We start from the raw sequence: 20,754 nt of genomic DNA, 5'->3' as shown, positions 1-20,754 counted from the left end.
ATGTTTAATTTTAGCAGAATTCATATTCAGAAAAGTTTTGGTCTTTCGCAGTATTTTATATTTTGTATTGTTAATTTTGTTTTTTAAAAAATATAGTTATGACTGCTCATTCGCATTAAGAGACACGTCTCCTTTTGTGTGTGACGTCAGCGGGTTGTGCGCATGCGCAGTATGGGCGCTCATTGGGCGGCATGTGTGTCTGTTAACGCACTATATGTTCCTGCAGGTGGCGCTGAATGGCTCACAAAGCCCAACCCTCCATTCAAAAACATAAAACTATTAGAGATATGTGTACCTTAAAACATGTCATGTTTTACATATATTAGTTTTAGGGATTTGATGCATGGTGTACAGGAAGAATTTAACCGCTGTATAGAATTACAGAATTAAAATTATAGAAACACATTCGTACTGAGAAGAGTAACAAGTTTACAGTTTCATCGGAACAATGTTTCATATCTAAATTATGATACTGAGAAACTGTAATTGTCACTAAATTGGAAGTATAAAGTTTAAAACAATTGACATGATCTTCAATGTTTGATCTTTAAAGACGCGCCCCTTTCTTCATTCCTCCTTCTTTTACGCCTACGGTCATTCTACCTCTTTTCTATTTCTATTGCGACACGTGTCCGTGCGTGTAACGTCAGAGGTGACCCGGATGAGGCGCAGTCGCAGTGCAGGTTTTCCTCAGTGTGAATTTGAGCAGCGCTTGACGTGTGTTTCGCACACAGATTTTTCATTCTTTCTCGTTGTTGTTTGATTTTTGTTTGGCTGTCGCGATGAGGTTGTTGAATAAACTGCTGCTGCTGCTCCTGTTGGCGTTTCCCGCCACACTGATGATGAAGGGTGAGTTTACACGACACTGAGTCTTTCATAAGGCCGCGCGTCTCTCAACTTTCTGTTCTATCAACTAATAATCTGATCGGTAATCTGTAACTTTAATCTGTCGTGTGTCAATGAAGCACGTGAACACATTTAAACACGCTGGAGTGAATGTGTGTTTCTGTGTGCGTATGTGCGCGTGTGTGTTTGTGTGACGTGTCCTTCCCGCTGCAGCTGTGATTCATTTAAACACAACACATTAATACACATGAATATATTACAGCCTTTATTATACATCTGCAAACACAACAGAGCTGTAGTCACATATGTTACTCTTTTTAATTGGCTAGTAATCTGTCCACGTGAAGCCCGAGTGTGGCCGCATTTAAACCTTATATTTATTTATTTGACTAAATATCTCTGATGAATGACTGTAAGTGAATCATTTTATCTGTGTAAAGTCTCAGAAGATGTCGTGATGTGATTTTGACTTCAGATATCATAACTGATCTCGTGTGTGTTTGCCATCAGGTCCTGTGGTAATGGCACAGGATGCCACTGAAGAAGAGGAGGCTGTGGATGAAGATACTGCTGATGATGTGATGGCTGATGATGAAGATGATGAAGCTGAGGTTGAAGATGATGAAAACACTGAATTAGTAAGAGACAGAAACTCTCTTCATGTGCCAGAAACATCACCTGTAGTTTGTCACGATTCAAGACCCTTAATGTTTTTCCTTCTGATTTCAGACTGAAGAAAAAGAAGAAGAGGAGGAGGAGGAAGGTCTGGTGGGGGAGATGAAGGCTTCACCCAACGCTGACACCACCATCCTCTTTGTCAAAGGAGAAAGTAAATTTGCCGAGCATAAAGTTGTTGTGATGTCATCATGTTCCTTGTCCAGACACACAGATGTATATTTATGATGAATTCACGCTTTTCTCTCTGTCTGATCTCTTTTATTTTCTCTCTGTTACAATTCCAGATTTTCCTGCCAACAACATTGTCAAGTTTTTGTTGGGATTCACAAACAAAGGCTCAGAAAACTTCATCGTGGACTCTTTGGACGCCTCTTTCCGTTATCCTCAGGACTTCCAGTTCTACATCCAGAACTTCACGGCTCTTCAGCTGGGCACCGTAGTTCCTCCTCAGCGCCAGGCCACATTTGAATATTCCTTCATCCCCGCAGAGCCGATGGGCGGACGTCCCTTTGGTCTGGTCATCAACCTGAACTACAAAGACAGTAGCGTGAGTGATGTGGTGTTGAGTTCAGAGTGAATGTTGGGAAGGTCATGAGATTTTGTTATCTACACCAGTGTGTGACTGTAGATAAAACGATCAATGCTTTATTATCTCTCTTAACGCTTCAATCTTTGAACTTTCTGCATTTCAGGGTAACATCTTCCAGGACGCCGTCTTCAACCAGACTGTGACCATTACTGAGGAGGAGGACGGTCTGGACGGAGAAACGTAAGATTGTTTCTAACCGCCTGATCCGTCAGATTAACTCTTTTCCCGTCATTGATGAGATTTTACAGCAATTCATATTTCTGCTATTATCCACTAGGTGGTGCTTTTAACCAACTTGGTAAAACTCTGTGTATGTTTTGATCACAAATAAAATGAAACGGTTTAGTATGTTCTTTTGTGAGCTATATTGTATGTTTATATATTAAAGAAGAACATTTTCGGAAAGGCATTAATAAAAAAAAAACGCTGGCAGAGAAAGAGTTAAAAACTGCGAGCTGATCTATACAACCGGATACTAGTTTAGGGTCACTTACTTTATTGTTATTATCTTCTACATTTAATAATAATAATGACACTGAATTGAATTTTTTTTTTTTAAATAAAAGAAAGAGTGACTTTACATCGTGTGTGTTTGTGTGTGCGCGCACTCCTAAAAATCTATATTTTATCAACACTTAAGATGCACTTCTGATGACATCGTCCTGTAGATTATAGTGAAGGATTGTCTTTGTGTTATTGCTCAGATGTATTGTTTGTTCTTCACTCTGATCAGTTGTGTTGTGTGTTTTTGTGCGCAGAATCTTCTTGTATGTGTTTTTGTCTGGTTTGGGGTTGCTGGTGGTCGTCGGGTTACATCAATTGCTGGAGTCACGAAAGGTACGTGTGCAATAATGATGATACAGATGTTAAAGTCTCTCTGCATCATGTGATGTTAACATTAACAACTGCATTTCTTCATGTTGAATGATGTTAAACAGCATCTGCGTGTAGTAATGTGTTTATACGCAATAGTGTGTTGTGTAGTCATCAGTGTTTCTGTGTGTGTGCAGAGGAGACGACCTGCTAAAGTTGAGATGGGAACCTCGAATCACAATGATGTAGACATGAGCTGGATCCCACAGGAAACACTTAACCAGATCAGTGAGTTTCAGCCAATCAGAATTCAGTGTTTGTGTGATATGTGAATATTCCTGACGGCTGTCTTTCTGTTTCTGAGAGCTTGACTGATATCTGTCTGTCTTCTGCTTGAGATCAATCCCAGCTCTGATTGGTTGTGAATGCTGCTGGTTCACTCACTCGCTCTCTCTCTCTCTTTATTTCCTTTCTCTCTCTCCTCTTGTGTTCAGTGGCGAGTCGACGAGGTGAGAGTTTGTTTCCAGTCTTTTTTCTTACTTTAAGCTCTGTTTGTGAATCTGTCTGATAATAGTACAGCTGTTGGTTGTGTGTAACTGATGTTAAACTGTCTCGTCAGATAAAGCTTCTCCCAGGAGATCTCCACGCAAGAGGACTCAGAAACGCTCCGCCGGATCGGACGAGTGAAGAAACGCTCATCACCGCCTTTATCATGCGGCTGGTCTTGTGTTTTCAGTGGAATAACAAATCATCACTGAACGCTGATGGACTGACACACAAACACACACACACACACACACACACACACACACACACACACACTGCAGATACATGAAACAGTTTTTAAGTAACACAGGAGTGAATTGTGCAGGTCTGACATTAAAGCGCGTCTGTAGTTTTTTTTTGTTTTTTGAAACCGTGTTCGTCATGTTAATTTGATTATTTACTGCATGAGGTCATGAGTGGAGGATTCTGGGATACGGTTTGAGCCACATGAGGTTTTCTTCACTTGTCCTGGTTTTGATAGATTGGATGAGGATTCTTGCAGCCATATTTCTTCATCCAGTTGAATGGAGTGAGTTGATGTGATTGATTTTAAAGATGGAAACTCTTTGCTTTCATAAGGTGCTTCTGCTTTCCATCAATTGAGTTTCTCTTGTTGTCAGTTTTCCTCTCAGACTGCTCTGTGATTTTAACACGACCGAATGTCTGAGCTCTCATACTGTTGATAAAACTCCACAGCAGAAACATCTGATCTGTGATTTATGGACTGTGATGTTGATGTTTTCTCACAGCTTCATTTCAGGAAGATGAAAACCTTTTTATTTTTAGCCTGTTTCTTTCTTTTAAGAACAAAATAAATTAAAGTGACTTTTTTTGAGAAATGTTTTTTCCACCCGAGCAAATGCTGTAAGATGTACAGTTCAAGATTTATTTGGACAAATAAAGAAAAACATGAATAAAAACTCTTTTCTGATTCAGTCGTGTGTTTGTGTTAACATTTGAAGGTTTGAGTTTGTTTCCCATGAAAAGCATGTCGGCCAAATGAGTTGTGATATTTTGATAACATTATTCGGTTCTTCGGTTATTGAAATTAATGTTTTATGAATGCAATAAATACAAATGATTAATCTGAGTTAGTAAATCTAAGCAGTAGTTTATCACATCATTTAACATTAATAATCTGCTACCCATTCAGAGGCGAGTAGAAATACAAATGCATTTTTTTAATATATAGAACATTAAATACAACGCTATAGCATGTAGGGAAAAGTACAAGATTGAAAATATATTCTAAAATATAATTTAACATTATATTAATAAAAAAATGTTGAATGATATCAGTCCACAATCTACCATAAGAAGCAGCTTGAAAATCTTAAATCAGATGAATGTTATTCATTTAGACAGAAGTGAACAGATGATAATAATTTCATTTTAATATTCTTTGTGTAAAAGCTTAAATATTCAGCAACCAGAAAATCTGTCTTACATTGGGCTTTTCTGCTTTAATTCTGTGTCTTGTGTGAAACAGCATCAGTATCTTTGGTCTATTTGTGCTCTGGGTATTTTTTTTGTTTCTTTATTTGATGTATTTCTTTATTCCTCTTTTGTCTTTCCCTGTTGTTGATCAACCCTGTATCTCTCTTATTTAATGTAGATGTTTTAAATCCTGATTTCTCCTTTGCATTTTCTCTAAATTCTGTTGCCTGGCTAACTTTCAGCATGGATAAAAGTTACATTACTTTAAATAACATAAGTGCATTTACATGTTTCTCATAAGTCTTCATTTTACATTCATATAAATTTACATTGTAAACTTTAAGAAGTTAATAAGCTTTAAGTTTTTAAGGGGCAGTTCCCCGGACAGGGAAAATAAATGTGATCTGTTTTAGTAAGGCATGTTTGTTAAAAATAGTTCGTTTTCCCAATGAAACTAAAGCCTAGTCCTGGGAAACCACCCCTAAGAGTTGGTTAGTTGTTTTGTAATAGTAACTTGATGAAAGCCGATGTTTAATGACAGTGTTGTCAACAGTGCCACCTGCAGGCCGGAACAGATACTCTACTGCGTGCGTTGAGCGGAATAAATCTATTTGAGTAAAATAAACCCTTATCTAACGCAGACAGACAGATTTTGTGTACTAAGAACAAATTAGAAATAAAAAGTAATAAAATCTGTTTCAATCCGCAAAAGATCACAGAGACACTTCCCACACTCTGTGTGAGCCCCTCCCCCAGAGTCTTTAACGATTGCTGATTGGCTGTTCTTACATGAAGGCGGGACTTCCTTCATACTGTCTGTACAGTCAAACTCATTAGCGGTTTGAACGGCAAGTGCAAGGTCTTGTTTGTCTATAATAACATTAGAAGTTTGTGCAAAGAGATTAACGCCATTATTATAAATCATTCATGCAGAATTCCACTATTCATTTAATATCGATCAAGATGCAGAAACCGTGAGCTGTGTTTACTCCACAATTGGTGCTTATAAATATATAACATTTAAATGCAGATAAATTTACAATAATAATTTTACAAGCATTGTGTGAATGGTGATATTTTGATCTTATCTAAAATTATGACATCATTAATGTGTTATTTATGTAGGAATCAATTAAATATAATTGAATCATTTTATCATGTTTTGTAGAAGGCCAAAAGCAGTGCCTAGTCATATTGTGTATTTCTTGGCAATATTGTAACTAAACCAAGCATATAATTAAAGTAATTGAAAGTGTGTGTGTGACTTTAAGAAGTTTTGTGTTTGTGTTGTGTTTGTGAGAGCAGACACCGCGTGTGTTTCTTTCTCTGGAGGTGAGACTAAAGTTTCCAATGAGTGAGAGACTTTTCACGCTGTTTCTGAATCAGTGGCGTCGCGTCGCTGCAGTGATTTGATTCATTGTCAGGTGATTCGACACATTCACACGTTTGTAGGCTTTGATGTTGCCGCTCATTTATGCGTCACAATCAATCGGACGCCGCTTTTGTCTTTGATGTTAGAATTGTTTGTTTATTAGGTCTCTCTTCCTGTCTCTCCATTCCTCTCTCTCTCTCTCTCTCTCTCTCTGTGTCTGTCTCTCTCTCTCTCTCTTCTGATTCACTCTGTCGTGTATTGATGTAGATCAGACGGGTTTGGATCGGATTCGGAATGCAGTCATCAGCAGCATCAGTATTTCTCGTTCTTTTCTCGGGTTTTTCTCTTGCTGTGGGCTGTAATAAAGCTCTGTGTGCCAGTGATGTAAGCAAGTGTCTCATTCAGGTAAGATGAACTTTCATTTGTCGGTAAATATGAAGAGTGAAGGTGTTGTGTGACTGACAAAGTGAAGTGTTTGAGCTCGTTTGTGTTGATCTGTTGTGTTTCACTTCTTCTTGACCCCTCACTTTCCCTTCTAACAGCAGGTTTTTGTCATTGTTGATATGAAGTCTCTATTGATGTGATAAAATGTGTTTGACTGAAGGGAATCTGGATCATTGTAGATGTTTTACTGCATTATTATATAAAAATATCAATATGAGAAGGTAGGTGCTGTTATATATCCTCTTGTGCTGACCTGGAATCAGTTTGCTGCACGAAATTGGGTTCTGTATTAGTTAAACGTGGTTCCACCTGGACAGAATCAGTCACTGGATTTTATATGGAATGGTTAAAAAATTCTTTCATGTAAGTTGGAGTTTAAGGACTCGTCTTAACATGCCTGTTCTATTAAAAGTCAAAGACTGAATATATTCAGAACTGATGGAACGTGTCTGTGTTTAACTGTGTTAGTGTTGAATTCATGAAGCTTGTCTGTGTTGAACTGTGTTGAACTCATGAAGCGTGTCTGTGTTTAACTGTGTTGAACTCAAAAAGCATGCCTGTGTTCAACTGTGTTAGCATTGAACTGATGAAGTGCGACCTTGTTTAACTGTGTTGAACTCATGAAGCTTGTCTGTGTTTAGCTGTTGTTATTAAGGATCTGATTAGGTATCTTTGTGTTAGTTAGGATCTGATGAGGTATGTCTGTGTTTAACTGTGTCGTGAGGATTTGGGGCCCGTTTCAATAAGGAGGTTCAACCAACTCCAAAGAATATATAAAGCACTAAGGTAAAATGATTTGCACTGGCAATTTGATTCTAAATTAAATACAGCTAAAAAATATTTTACAGTGTATGTAATAAAAATGTGCGCAATGAATGAATGAACTAAAGCAACTAACAAGATTAAACACAGCTACTCCTTTAAAAAATGGGGAGGAGAACACAAGAAACTCTGAGTTTACAGGATTAAACCTGCTCCCGACCAGGTTAGGTTCAGAGAGTAAGTTACTCCGGAAACAGACTCTGAGTATAAGTTACCTCTCCTTCTGAAACAGGCTTGACTTACCCCACTGTCTCAGGTTTAACCTACCTCTCATTTTGATTAACATACTCAGGGTTTTCACTTAACCACCTTTCTGAAACGGGCCCCCGATGAATGAGGAATGTCTGTGTTGTGTTAGTGTTGATCTGTGTTTAATGTTGGTATTGTGCTGTCATTTAACAGGAGCTGTGTCAGTGCCGACCACAGGATGGAAACTGCTCGTGTTGTAAGGACTGTATGATGTGTCTTGGCTCTCTTTGGGAGGAGTGCTGTGATTGTGTGGGTAAGAGAACTTGACAATATAAGATTACAGAATAGTGGTTTTGTGTCCTCATAAACAAATATTACATATGGTGGTGATAGTAAATATGACCTGACTACCTGAACTATAGTTTTTTATTTGCAGCAGAGATAAACATGGGGTGTTGTTTTGATGAATTGTTGGCTGCTGAAATCATTTTCATATAATACCATTGAATTCAACTACAGTAAAAGCAGATGAGCAATTCTGCACCCCACATCAAATCCATCTACATGCAGATTATCTTGAAGGTTAACCCCTAACCTTTTTCATATTGTCTTCACAGGGATGTGCAACCCAAAAAACTACAGCGCCACGCCGGCCACTGCCAAGAGCACAGTGGAGGAACTGTACAGACCGATCCCGTCACTCTTCAGAGCTCTGACTGAAGGAGATTCACCCGTCAACATGATGGTGGTGTCATTTCCAGTAACCGAAGAGCTTTCCTATCATGAGAGTCTGCTCTCTTATCTGGAGACCATGGAGGATTCACATCAGAACGTCTCACTGCCCGGCAACAGCATCCACGCCAGCTATGACAATACTCAAGGTTAGCGTGATGTTTGAGAAGATTGTTGAGTATTAAACACCTCACGCTTCAGAAGACAGAAGCTTTATTAAGTTGATGGTAATTGATGTTGAATTATTGTGCATTGACCTCATGATCTTGCGCTGTGATTCACAGAAAAACACATTTGTTAATCCGATATCCAGCAGGTGTCTCTGAACAGACCCAAAGAAATATCAGTCTCACTTTAGTTTCAACTAGTTTATTTCTAATCTGAGGTTTTCTCAACAGGAAAAAAACCTTTGAATGAAATAGTGAAAGTAGTTCAAATTATTAAGACTTGGTTGAAACAGCTAAAAACTGTTCATCTCTTATTTTAGCTCAGAATAAGTTTTAATGAGATTTGATCTGATTGACTTTATTATGAACCTGATAAACAGTCATTGTGGCTTGTGTAATAAATGGCTTTACAAATGGTTATCATTATGCCAAAGAAATAAACATGCTTGCTACACTTTTAGCATTATAATGGTTAATGTTTGTAAAGGCGGATACTCAATGAGTGAACAATTTTACATTGCATTAAAGTTTGTGATTAAATATTGTACTGATAGTTTGATTTGATCTTTTGCAGATACAATGTGCACGGTTGTGTACTTTGATGACTGCGTGTCCATTAATCAGTGTAAGCTGTACTGTGAATCCATGGGCGGCTCCAAGTATCGCTGGTTTCACAACGCCTGCTGTGAATGCATCGGACCCGAGTGTGTCGATTATGGAAGCAAAATGGCCAAATGCATGAACTGTCAGTACTGACCCGTCACCCAAACACAGTTTTCTTTATAAGAAGCTTTAATACAATCATGTAAAGTAGATTTCTCTTTTATTTCTTTGAGATATTTTATAGTGTCTGAGCAAAAGTGTTTGGATTTGTATATATATTTTTTTTACTTTGCTCATTGATTCTTATAATGTCAAATGAATGCTTTGATAAAGAGTGCAGGGATAAAGACACGGTTTCATCAAGAATCTGTGTGCTTTTGTTTAGAGAAAATATTTTAACACACTTCTGTACCTATTTGTCAAAAGTATTTTAATAAAACAGCTCAATGAAACTATTTTGTTTGTTTGTGATGTGAATTATTTGTCGTACGTGACCTCATTTCATTGCTGGTACAACATTCAGCACGCAGGTGTCTCGAATGAATGACGTGCTGCCAAAAGACTTAAACAAGCTGGCAAAAGTTCATCTACCGTCCGACAGCAGCAGCACAAAAGACCTCTGTGATTTCAGCTCAATCATTCATTCATTCATGCTGGAAGATAACAGCAGAAAATCTGAACTAGACAACAGAAACATTGGAGGTCACACACAAGAATGAACTCTTAGAGTCCAGATATCATCTGTGCTTATGAGAACACAGACACATTAAGAATGGATGAGTTTGAACTCATTGTATTTTGTCAGTCAGTGTATTTAAATGTGAAGCACCCTAACACACTTTGGAATGAAGTTGAGATGCAGAATCTATCCTATCAGGACAAAGCATTAGGGTCCTCACAATATTAAAACACTGATCATCACAGACACAGAAAAACACATTTATCTGAAATTTTATTCTGGGCAAGTTAAGAGAATAACAGCGATGCTATTCATGATCAAAAACAAATATATACAGAACATTGAAAGAGTGTTTTTGCATTAAAATACTCAAAGGCTTCAAGTGATGATTTCATATTCAATATGTTCACATTCTCAGCCAAATGGACCACTCGTAATATCGCTTTAAAAAATACAAGTTTACATTTGTTTCTATGCAGACGAGCGTCCCATCACACGAGGAACAGCAAACGTCCATCAGTACAACAATGTGCTGCATTAAAGATTAAAATGACCGACGACTCGAGCCCTTGAGATCAGACAGACGACCTGTGATGATGTCTCATCTGTAACTACAACATGATATATGAGACAGAGAGAGAGAGAGAGAGAGAGATAAGGTCCCATCAAAGAGTTAGAAGATAACTGACCCGTCGCTAGGCTGAAATGTGAACGGTTTAGTTAAGTTAGTCAAGGTTCAGTGGAGTTAGTCAAGAGTTTGATTTCTCCAGCTCTTCAAGTATTTCCTGCTGTAAGGAAGACGGTTTTAAGGCTTCTGTGGCAAATTAAATGAGAATGTGTAAAAACCCACAAATAACCCAACAAGTGTCTGCTGTAGTGAGGTGCATTCTGGGTTCGTTTCTCAGTATCTGGCCAATCAGAGCCGCTCATGCGTTCAATATGTAGATGAGGTGGTGCTCATGGCATCCTCATTGAGGCGACTGCTTCCCGGATGAACGCTAGCAAAATATTTCACATCTTTGTCGATGTCAGTCTGTAGGGCGACCAGTGTGTGCTCCAGCGACTCCTGGTGACAGCTGGTGGAGTTCAGAAAGTATTCTGCAGGAGAAAGGACACACAATGAGCAGAGTAACAACAGTGACACACACACAAGACACACAAGACACACACACCTTTCTCAAGCAGTGTTTGACGCAGGGTCTTGGCGAGCAGCACACGGACGTTGGGCACAGGATCAGATGCCAGCTGCAGCAGAGGAGGCAGCAGGTGTTCGGAGAACTGATCCAGGGTCAGACATTCCTCCTCTAAAGACAACTGGTGAAACACAAGCAGATGATAAAGAACTGCTCTGAGAACTGTGGCAGAATGAAGAGAGCGTTTGACCGGCGAATCACCTGACAGACGAAAGCAAACGCCTGCCGTCCAGACCACTTTGATGAATGACAGAATTTATCCACCAGCTCACTCAGAAAATTCACCAGAAGAGATGAACAGGCGGACAACTTCCTGATGATCTCACTTACCTGAAAACACACAAACACACACACACACACACACACACACACACGCACACGCAAGAAGATATTCACATCAAACAGTATTTACACATCAAGTTTTGATTCAATTTAAAGCCGTGACATCAGACCTTCACAGATTTAAATGTAGGCACTGGAAATCTTTGAGTTTCTCTGAACAGATTCTTCATTTCATTCAGATATGTGACAGAGTTCAGATCAGATCTTATTATCAATCATTAGGTTTGTGAATTGTAAACGTATAATTATTGGCATGTGAGAGATGTGATTAATATTTATATGGATTTCTTCAGTATATCTGCGTTTATTGTCATGATTTATATGGTTTATATAAACTGACCATAAATACACAGGACACTAAAGTGTTGCATTAAAATATAAAACATCTGAGATTAGACTTCAAGCTTTTGTGTGCATCTGTGTGTAAACGTGAAGTGAGGTGACTCTGGTTTCAGTACCAATCTGTAGGACGTCCAGCGTACAGATGAGACTCGATCGGTGCAGAGACAGAATGCCAGCGGTCTCAGATAATCGTGAACATCTTGAGCGCTGTACAACTCCAACAACAAAACCAGCTGCCTGTAACACACACACACACGCACACAACACTATATCAATGCTATGCTATTGTGTTCCTCTAGCAGATATCAGTTGATTATTTAGATGTGTGATATTTAAGGTTGAAAAAAAGCAGAAGGTTTCTGGTAAATTTTCTGAAACTTTCCATGGGAACTTAATCTGTGGAATTTTGGAAATATTCCAAATTGGATACTTAACAGGAATTTATGGGAATTATTTGATAATGTATATAAACTATATCATATACAAACATAAATAAACATTTTGTGCATGCAAGGTAATACAAATATTGAGAAACCCTATACTTAAGCTCATCAAGCCTGGATTTATTTAATCAAAAATCATTCAAAAGTCATTCTAATATGAAGATTTTTTTTACAACAACATTTAAATTCACGGTTAGAGGCTACTCTGCATTTTTTTCAAATTCCCAGTTTATCCCCGTTAATTCCCATAAATTCCCAGAATTTTGCAACCCTAGTGATATTTGCTGATTTAATATCAGGAGGCTTTATGAAAGGGTAAGTCAATCGTAATGAAGGTCATACTCAGCCAGTTCAGAGCGAAACCTCCAGTTTCGACTGTTGTCCGTCACTAGAAACTCCTGCAGTTGGTAGAGATATTTCCTCCGTGTGTCCTGATGCAACAACTAAAAGAGAAACGCAGACAAAACAACACGTTTGACTGATGAACAACTGAATGTGCTTAAAAGATGAGAGTCTTTCATTGGTCAAACTGTAAGTGTAAGAGATCAGGCGCTGTTATATCTGCAGTATGAGCCGCATACACTGTGCACGGCATGGGGATTTTATAGAAACATCAAACAGCAGAAATTCCTGCTATGTTTGCCAAGGTATACAGCAGAGCACACAGCGTGATATCCCACAATGCAATGCGTTCAGATTGACCTTCCACATGCCCGTGTGTGTTACGTGAGTGAACACAACAGACTGAAAGAAAAACAAACGGCCTGACGATGAAATTAAGAAACATTCAACTGATAAAGCAAACAAAGAGAAGATACTCCCGATCCGTGACAAAAACATTCAATCAAACATCAATCCATGAAGGTGACTTTGACCTTGAGGAAGTCGTAGAGATGTTTGAGGACTCCGATGCGAACCTCATCCAGATCCTTCAGAAAGCTGTTGAATACGGGCACCAGGTCAGCGGCAGTGAGGTGATCGCCCAGAATCAGAGCCAGTTCATGAATGGAGAACGCCAGCGTGCGCCGAACCTTCCACTGCCAAAAACACAAAACTGTTCAGATAAATAATACACAACGGAACTTTAAGCCAATGCAATATCACTGTGGGCGGAGCTACACACCTGCATGTCGGAGGCCAGCGTCTCGTAGGTGTCTCGCAGGCAGTGCCAGTTCTGTCGTCCCAGCGTCAGAGCCACACCGGGCAGACTATAGGCACAGTGTTTGGCGATCTCCATGTCTACGGTCTGAGCGCGGGACGGGTCGGTCATGGACAGATACTGGTCCAGTAACGGCTGAGGAACCACATCCTGGGGCGTGCAAGGAGACACGGGGTCAGAGCGGAGCATGATGGGATTGACAGGACTGACATCACTCGGCAATACTCACCTGATGTTTAGATTTGTGCTCATCTTCAGGATTCAAACCGTCGCTCACATCCGAGTCCTCATCATCACAGTTCACCTGCGGGGCAAAACCACACGCCAAAACAGATCAGATTTATAACACATGAGCAAAGCAAAGCATTAAATCAAGCAAGCAATATAACAATACTTGCAATACTGTAACATTTAAAAGATGTACATGAACACCTAATAAGAAACACATTCATACATTATTTAAAGGGGCTGCATTTACACTTCTTATCATGTGGCACAGATGGGATATGACCCACAGACATGTAAGCAGGGAAAAAAGTGCATAGATTCCGATATTCTCCGATGGTTTTCAGGCCTCATTGATATGTGGAAATAACTCTGATATGAATCGGATGCATGCATTCAAACAGACTTCTCTATATGTGTTGTGCATCATTAAAAATGCGACGCTGACAAATGACATCAATTAAAGGGCTTGTTATAGTTGTGCGTAGTTTTCATTTATACTTTAGCACTATCGTCCGTGTCAACGTGCAAACATGCGCGCAGAACGCTGGAAGGCAGTATCCACGCATACAACCACAGTAGCAGCGCGACCGTCAAAGAAGAAGAAGCTTAGCAAGTTAACCCACAAACGAAGAAGAAACAGCAACTTCTTGTGTATGATTTGAGAAGACCAGCAATGATGGAAGTAAATAAACAGCAACTTTTGTTGCAGTTTGAGTTTAAGCACTCCTCAAGTTGGTCCGTCTTTTTTTTTCAGGAAATACCTATGACACAGTTTTTTTACCTGACAGAAGGGGTTCTGGTGAACCAATAACAGCGCTTGCGGTCCGCGTAGAACTGACGCGCTGTTAAAAATGTTGTGAGGTGCACGTCAGGCTACGGACAGCCTATGCACGACCATAAATCGGGCTTTAGGTGGACACACCACCCACGATAACATGACTCTTCTGAGCAGCACAATCTTGAGTAATGTTGAAGTTTTATGTATGTATATAATATAATGTTGTATAATCATTTTGTCTGTGTTCATTGCATATCGCAACATTTAACTTCCTCTGTGGTTTAAGCCGTTCAGGGTCAGTAAGTCTCCCTTGAAGTGTTTCGTGTAAATGCAGATATCGGATACGAGTCGCTTTTAAAAGATGATGATGATGATGATGTAAGGGTTGTCAAAACTGGAAAAGATTAGCAGTGTTATCCAGCTAAAGTGACATTCAGATGTTACCGCATCAGCTGAATATGAGTTGCATTGGTTGAATGTGTTTGATTTATGCTGACCTGTGTGCTGACTGACAGGAGATCAGTGGATTGGTGTGAGTTGAAAGGGTTTGACTGTGCGGGCCGGGGCTCCAGGAACGCTGGATCTTCTGCTTCAGAGTCCAAAACCGTGGCCTTCAGGGCGGCGGTCAGAACATCAACTTGAGCTGTAACAAACACAGCACACATACGCTGACATCACTTGCATGTGCGTGCGGTCACGTGAGCCGTTTGTGAAGGGGTCTCTCTTTTTCATGTGTTATGAACATATTCACAAGTGGTTTGGATTACTGTAATGATGGATGCGCACGTGCTTTTGGAGCTCTGTTATAACGTGATGGCATTTGAATATCAATGAATTGTGAGCTGAAGTATTTCTTTTAAGAGTTAAAGTGGTGCTCACTCCCAGTTCTGTTTTCAGCTCAATGTTCCTGCAACTTCCTGTAGTCGTTTCCTTCCATCTCACTTAACCAGCTCTCAATATCAGACACTATTAACAACTTGAACATTGTGATTATACAACTGTCTGACTACAGCCATAATGTCTGATCAACTCTACAGTTGTTTCTGGTGAATGATTTCTGACGGTTGAACATATGAGAGAGTAAAGAGCAGGCATCATAATAATAAAAGACTGCACAGCACTAAAGAAATGTAGCCCAAAAACAAACATCGTTAGAGATATCAGTCAATCACACGGCTCACCTTTGACATCCGGGTCATCGATGTGTGGCTCCAGGTTCTCAATAAGCTCCTCCAGCTGTTTTCTGCCCAGTGCCGGAGGAGCGCTCGGATTCGACGGCCGGATCTCCTCCTCCTTCGGCCGGATCTCCTCCTCCAGCAGATTCAGGTCGATCTCTGGGATGGGTGTCCTCCAGTAGTGGAAGGAGTTAAAGAGCTCCTGCTCGGGAATCTCGTGTGTCCTCACTGATGGATCAGAGATGTTTTCTTCACAGTTCTTCTCCTGGAGGTTCTGCATGGAGTTTGGTGTCGGGTCCGCCTCAGGACTTTCAGGAGGAGGTGAAAGGTCTTCCGGTGCTGATGTCGGTGGATTCTGCTCCTCCACCGGTTCAGATAAAAGCTCCATCTCCTCAGGAAGGCACTTGGGTGAAGAAATATCAGAACTGTCCCCGCTGATGGACTCATCTCCTGACAGAACCTCCGCAGTCTGCTCACCTCCACCCTCCTCTCCTACATCAGCCCCTTCCTGCTCCTCACAGCCCGAGGCATTATAGGAAACACAGTTCTGCTGCAGCGTGTCTGCAACATATGTGCTCGTGCTGCACGAGGGACGAGAAACGAGCGAGACATCATTGAGATTATCCATCATTAAACAATCTCCTTCATCCATGAGTCACTGTATCTCACCTGTGAGCTAAACCCTCGCCGTTGGGATCTCTGAAGTACTGTCCCACATTGCTGCAGGGACTCGCGAATGTGGAAATAAACTGACCCAACGACTGAAACGCCGCCTGACGCACCTGATGAGACAGAACAACGCACAAGTTTGAAACATGACACGGGTCACACATTTTAAATAAAGCTGAATGAGATGACGCACCCAGCGGGAGGGGTCACTGATCAGACTGATGAACAGGGACGAGAGCTTCGCCTGTCGCACTTCTGGAGATGTGGCGGAGGAAACGCTCATGAAACACTCGGCGCAGGCCTTTCGTACGCCCCAAACGTTGTCTGAGCAGAGCTGGAAAAAACGTGGCAGCTGCACGAGACCGAGAGAAAATCAGAGAGAGAAAGGTAATGGTCAGATGACCTAAAATAATCTAAAATTTTTACAAATTTCTTCTTTTACATTTCACAAACTTTTTCAAGGGGACATATGATGAAAATCTGACTTCATGTTTAACTCTTTCCCCGCCATTGAAGAGATATCTCGTCAATAAAGAGAAAACGCTTCCCCGCCAATGACGAGATTTTCCGTCTTTCCGCAATACCGCTATTATTACTTTTTAAAACCGGAAGTATTGCCCTATGGCAAGCTGCTGCATGTCCGTGTCTGTTTTAAAGATCGCTCTGAATGGGATCTCTATGAAAAGTCCGTCATAAATATGGAATTATCTCTGCTTTTTGCTCAAAATATGGTGTTTTTGCAAAAACCTACCCATATTCAAAAGCTGATTGCAAAAGAAGCACCAAAGGTAGGATGAAACGGTTTTTTTTGTTTGAAAGCAGAGGGTCTGTTCTTTCATTTGGTATATTGTATGTTTATATATTTAAAGAAGAAAATTTTCTGGAAGGCATTAAACTTTGGTGAAAATCATGAAAAACGCTGGCGCTGGCTGGCAACTTTTTTTAAAAACGCTGGCGGTGAAAGAGTGAAGTGCTATAATTGGGTCCCCAGTGCTTCTATCAACCTAGAAAATGTGATAAAAATCAACCAAGTTACTCAGTTTGATAAACCATTCTCTGCAAGCATGTGAAAAAATGGCTCATTGAAATAGGTCTCCCTTGTGATGTCAGAAGGGGATCTTTTTATAATATTACCGCCCCTTAATCTGCACTTTCCAATCACGGGCAGAGATCAACTCATTTGCTTTTAAAAGGACACACTGGCACATTTTTGCCCACACCTACAAAATGGCAATTTTAAAAGTTTATAATAAATGATCTGTGAGGTATTAAACTTCGCATATGCACTCTGATGACAACAAAGATTCATCTGAAATTTTAAAAAAAAAGTCTTGTGAAATGTCCCCTTTAAGATGTAAAATAAATCTTTGGTGTCCCCAGACTACATTAGTGAAGTTTTCTCTTAAAAAATTCCCCACAAATAATTTAAAATTTAAAAATTGCCACTTTTTAGGTGTGATCAAAAATGTGCCGTTTTTGGGTGTGTCCTTTAAAATGGAAATGAGCTGATGAAATGCAAACACTGATCACCATAATGGTGGTTTGTTGAAATTGAAACTCAAGTGTGCTGTCAATTAGTTTCTCTCTTTTTCTCCCTGCACTAAATGGCAGTGTCGTGGTTGGATAGTTCAGATTAAGGGGTGGTATTATTATAATAAGATCCCCTTCTGACATCACAAGGGGAGTCCAATTTCAATGAGCTATTTTTTCCAAATCCTTGCTTGCAGAGAATGGTTTACCAAAACTAAGTTACTAGGTTGATCTTTTTTTACATTTTCTAGGTTGATAGAGGCACAATTATAGCACTTAAACATGGAAAAAGTCAGATTTTCATGATATATGTTGTCTTTAATGGCTTTACAGAAACATTGCAGGTACATTATTGTTTGCTGTACAAAAATGTAAAAGCAAAACACAGAGAAAGCAGAAACAACTAGACTTCTTGAACTTTACTGTATAAAACTAGCATGACAAACTCAAACTCCTAACAGTAACTGAGTTACAGCCAGTGTGACAACTAGCCCCACGCTGGTACAGTTTGTGTGTTAGTGAAACATACCAGAAGCTCTTCTGTAGCCTCTCCTCCAACAACACTGCAGATATCACCAAAGTTTGCCGCACAAACCTGTCAAACACAACATCTCTTCAATCACCCAATGAGAACAGACGAGCTCCCTCCAGAGTCGAATTACGAGCCAATGAGAGGCGCCCACCTTGCGTACGTGAAACATGCGGCAGTCGCAGCACATCTCGCAGAAGCGTGGCAGAAACAGTCGTTCCGTGACGTCTTTCCCCACCATCGGTGCCATTTTACAAATAATCTAAAACGAGACCAGCAACATCTCTCAACGGTCAGTCGGGATAAAACGCTTCTGATTGGACGCTTTAAAAGTGAAGAAGATCCTCACCGCCATTGCCTCCGTTTTCACATCATCATTGCTGTCTGGAGCGGTGAGGTCCACTAACACAGGACACACCAGGTTCTCCACATCTCCTCGATCTATAAGTTCCTGCTCCAAGAGAACCAGAAGCGCCGCTTGACTCGTCTTACGAACCTACGGGAAAAAAAGCAGACGATTACCACGCCGGCTCGTCCGAACGGAGATTAGATAAGCGGCTGTCGCTTACCAGGTTATTCTGATCTGCCAGGTATCTCACGACGATGGGTAAGAGGTACTTTGAGAAGGCAAATGGAATGGAAGGTCTGTTCTCCTGACAGAAGATTGCAATATGTGGGATTTGTTCCATTAGCTCTGCTCGAACCGCCGGTTCTGAGGAACACACGTCATTAAATTACATCATTAAAAAACATTAAATGTGACGATGGACGCGAAAACACAAAACTTTCTGTCAGTCAACAACACAGCTGCATGATCAAAGTAAATAAAAGCATCATTAACACAGATGTACCCGAGTCATCGGCGAGTCTGTCGATCCTCTCCAGCACAGAAACGCACTCCCCGTCATCCTCACTGATCGCTCGGAGTGTGTCCAAAATATTGCGCGCCACCATCTGTCTGAAACCCACAAACACAGTCAACATCTCAATCACAGCACATCACTCAGAATATCTCTGTGACCAGACTCCAGGTAAGGTCTGCATTTGAACACAAACGTCATTTCAGTGAGAAGTGTGTCGATGTTTTTGTGGCTCACCTGTGAAAGACGTTCTCGCTGTTAATGTATTTGTCAAGTCGTCCCAGAGGAGTCAACATCTCATCCTGAGACACAAAATCCAGAGCTGAAGGGATTATAATGGCGTCAGACTCTGAGCTGTAGCCATCTACACCAACTGACAGACACAGATGTGAGACACAGTGAGTAAACACAGCACAGCACAGCACAGCACAGCAGAAACAGCACAACATCAGATCACAGGTGATGATGAATCAATGAGCTGTGAATCTGTGCTGGTTCTGTTCACACAGACCAAAGTGTTTGAGAATTATTCCAGATGTCTTCATCAGTTTCCAGCTGATATTATCAAACTATCACAGACTAAATGTGACTGTGTTGTATGGGTTAGGGACTAATGATGTATACAAGCTCTACAGAAACACACAATATACACACACAGACAGCTGTGAACACGAACTCGTATCGGTGTGTAATATACAAACACTGATCTAACTATACACTTACTCATCTTAACCTCTATATCTGAATGTTAAACTAACTTTAGTACTGTGTATTAGGCTAACACGCACACGCGCGAAACTCACATCCGTCTGTGTCCTCGTGTGAGTCCTGCAGTAGAGAGAGATCTGCGAGAAAACACACAAACACAACACAATCAGAGTGTGTGTAAATGCGTGTGTGTTTATGTGTGTATGTTTGTGTGGTTACCGGCCATCTCGCGCTGCTCCTACATTTAACCCGCTGCTGTGCTGCTGCTGCTGTTGATGATGACCAACAACCGCCACGACACAAAACTACACAAAAACACACAAACACGCGCCGCGGTACACTGCTCGAGCACTGCAGCCGGGACCGCGCACGTATTCTTAATCACGCGCACGTCTCTGGAGCGTGCACGCACTTTTCCACTGTGCGCATGCGCGGTGACGAACGGTTCGCAACACGAATTTATTAACAATAGTAACGAATAGGTTATTTTTTTAAACGCCAGTCAAGGTATCAGATGGCAATAACTCCTTTGTCGTTGTTAATAAGAATAAAATATTATTTTTTAACCCTTCCACTTTATATTGAATTAACTTAATCTAATTTAAATAGGATTATGACTTGGGAGCCAAGTTTGGTCTTTATTTCCTTTAAAACCTGCAAAACGAAATCTGAAAGGTTATTTAATTCCCTAAATCAGACATTCTAATTAATTTGGTTTATTTAAAATGTAAAAATATATCCATTATATGTTTATATTGTTTTTTATATTTGGTCTATTTTGGCTGCTGCTATTCACAGTATCAATGCTGTTTAATGTTTTATTAGTAATTTCAATTCGGTTATTATGATAAGAGTGTTCATTAAACCCTCTTTTTTTTTAT

The 20,754-nt window shown here is 40.3% G+C and overlaps 3 protein-coding genes across 6 annotated transcripts; 2 read left to right on the top strand and 1 right to left on the bottom strand.

Moving 5' to 3' along the window:
• Positions 1 to 652: 652 nt before the first annotated feature.
• On the top strand, positions 653 to 4,397 carry ssr1 (signal sequence receptor, alpha). Of its 2 annotated transcripts, XM_065258977.2 has the most exons (9): positions 653 to 849; positions 1,357 to 1,484; positions 1,576 to 1,675; positions 1,809 to 2,071; positions 2,217 to 2,293; positions 2,872 to 2,950; positions 3,124 to 3,214; positions 3,421 to 3,435; positions 3,546 to 4,397. In XM_065258977.2, the coding sequence occupies exons 1-9, from the start codon at positions 783 to 785 to the stop codon at positions 3,611 to 3,613; spliced, it is 888 nt and encodes a 295-aa protein (XP_065115049.1). In that variant the 5' UTR covers positions 653 to 782; the 3' UTR covers positions 3,614 to 4,397. The 2 variants fall into 2 exon arrangements, with proteins under 2 accessions (XP_065115049.1, XP_065115050.1); XM_065258978.2 differs by lacking the exon at positions 3,421 to 3,435 and having other exon boundaries at positions 654 to 849.
• Positions 4,398 to 5,762: 1,365 nt separating this feature from the next.
• On the top strand, positions 5,763 to 9,678 carry twsg1b (twisted gastrulation BMP signaling modulator 1b). 2 transcript variants are annotated; one of them, XM_065259068.2, is made up of 6 exons: positions 5,763 to 5,908; positions 6,215 to 6,333; positions 6,554 to 6,686; positions 7,950 to 8,049; positions 8,354 to 8,617; positions 9,210 to 9,678. In XM_065259068.2, exons 3-6 carry the CDS (start codon positions 6,576 to 6,578, stop codon positions 9,389 to 9,391), a joined length of 657 nt encoding a protein of 218 aa, XP_065115140.1. In that variant the 5' UTR covers positions 5,763 to 5,908; positions 6,215 to 6,333; positions 6,554 to 6,575; the 3' UTR covers positions 9,392 to 9,678. The 2 variants fall into 2 exon arrangements, with proteins under 2 accessions (XP_065115140.1, XP_065115139.1); XM_065259067.2 differs by having other exon boundaries at positions 6,549 to 6,686.
• A 495-nt stretch (positions 9,679 to 10,173) lies between these two features.
• ppp4r1 (protein phosphatase 4, regulatory subunit 1) lies at positions 10,174 to 20,249 on the bottom strand. 2 transcript variants are annotated; one of them, XM_065258974.1, is made up of 20 exons: positions 20,093 to 20,249; positions 19,969 to 20,010; positions 19,403 to 19,538; positions 19,157 to 19,263; positions 18,875 to 19,017; positions 18,655 to 18,801; positions 18,460 to 18,567; positions 18,306 to 18,371; positions 16,440 to 16,598; positions 16,247 to 16,359; positions 15,584 to 16,158; positions 14,900 to 15,045; positions 13,626 to 13,700; positions 13,361 to 13,546; positions 13,113 to 13,274; positions 12,580 to 12,680; positions 11,911 to 12,031; positions 11,312 to 11,440; positions 11,090 to 11,231; positions 10,174 to 11,015 (listed from the first exon to the last, which is right to left on the bottom strand). In XM_065258974.1, the coding sequence occupies exons 1-20, from the start codon at positions 20,097 to 20,099 to the stop codon at positions 10,852 to 10,854; spliced, it is 2,829 nt and encodes a 942-aa protein (XP_065115046.1). In that variant the 5' UTR covers positions 20,100 to 20,249; the 3' UTR covers positions 10,174 to 10,851. The 2 variants fall into 2 exon arrangements, with proteins under 2 accessions (XP_065115046.1, XP_065115048.1); XM_065258976.2 differs by having other exon boundaries at positions 19,403 to 19,467; positions 20,093 to 20,206.
• Positions 20,250 to 20,754: the final 505 nt, after the last annotated feature.

Source organism: Paramisgurnus dabryanus, chromosome 22 (genome assembly GCF_030506205.2).
Source record: "Paramisgurnus dabryanus chromosome 22, PD_genome_1.1, whole genome shotgun sequence".
Classification (NCBI taxonomy): Eukaryota; Metazoa; Chordata; class Actinopteri; order Cypriniformes; family Cobitidae; genus Paramisgurnus; species Paramisgurnus dabryanus.
Note: the sequence above shows the minus strand (reverse complement) of the source record. Positions and strands in the feature narration are given on the sequence as shown.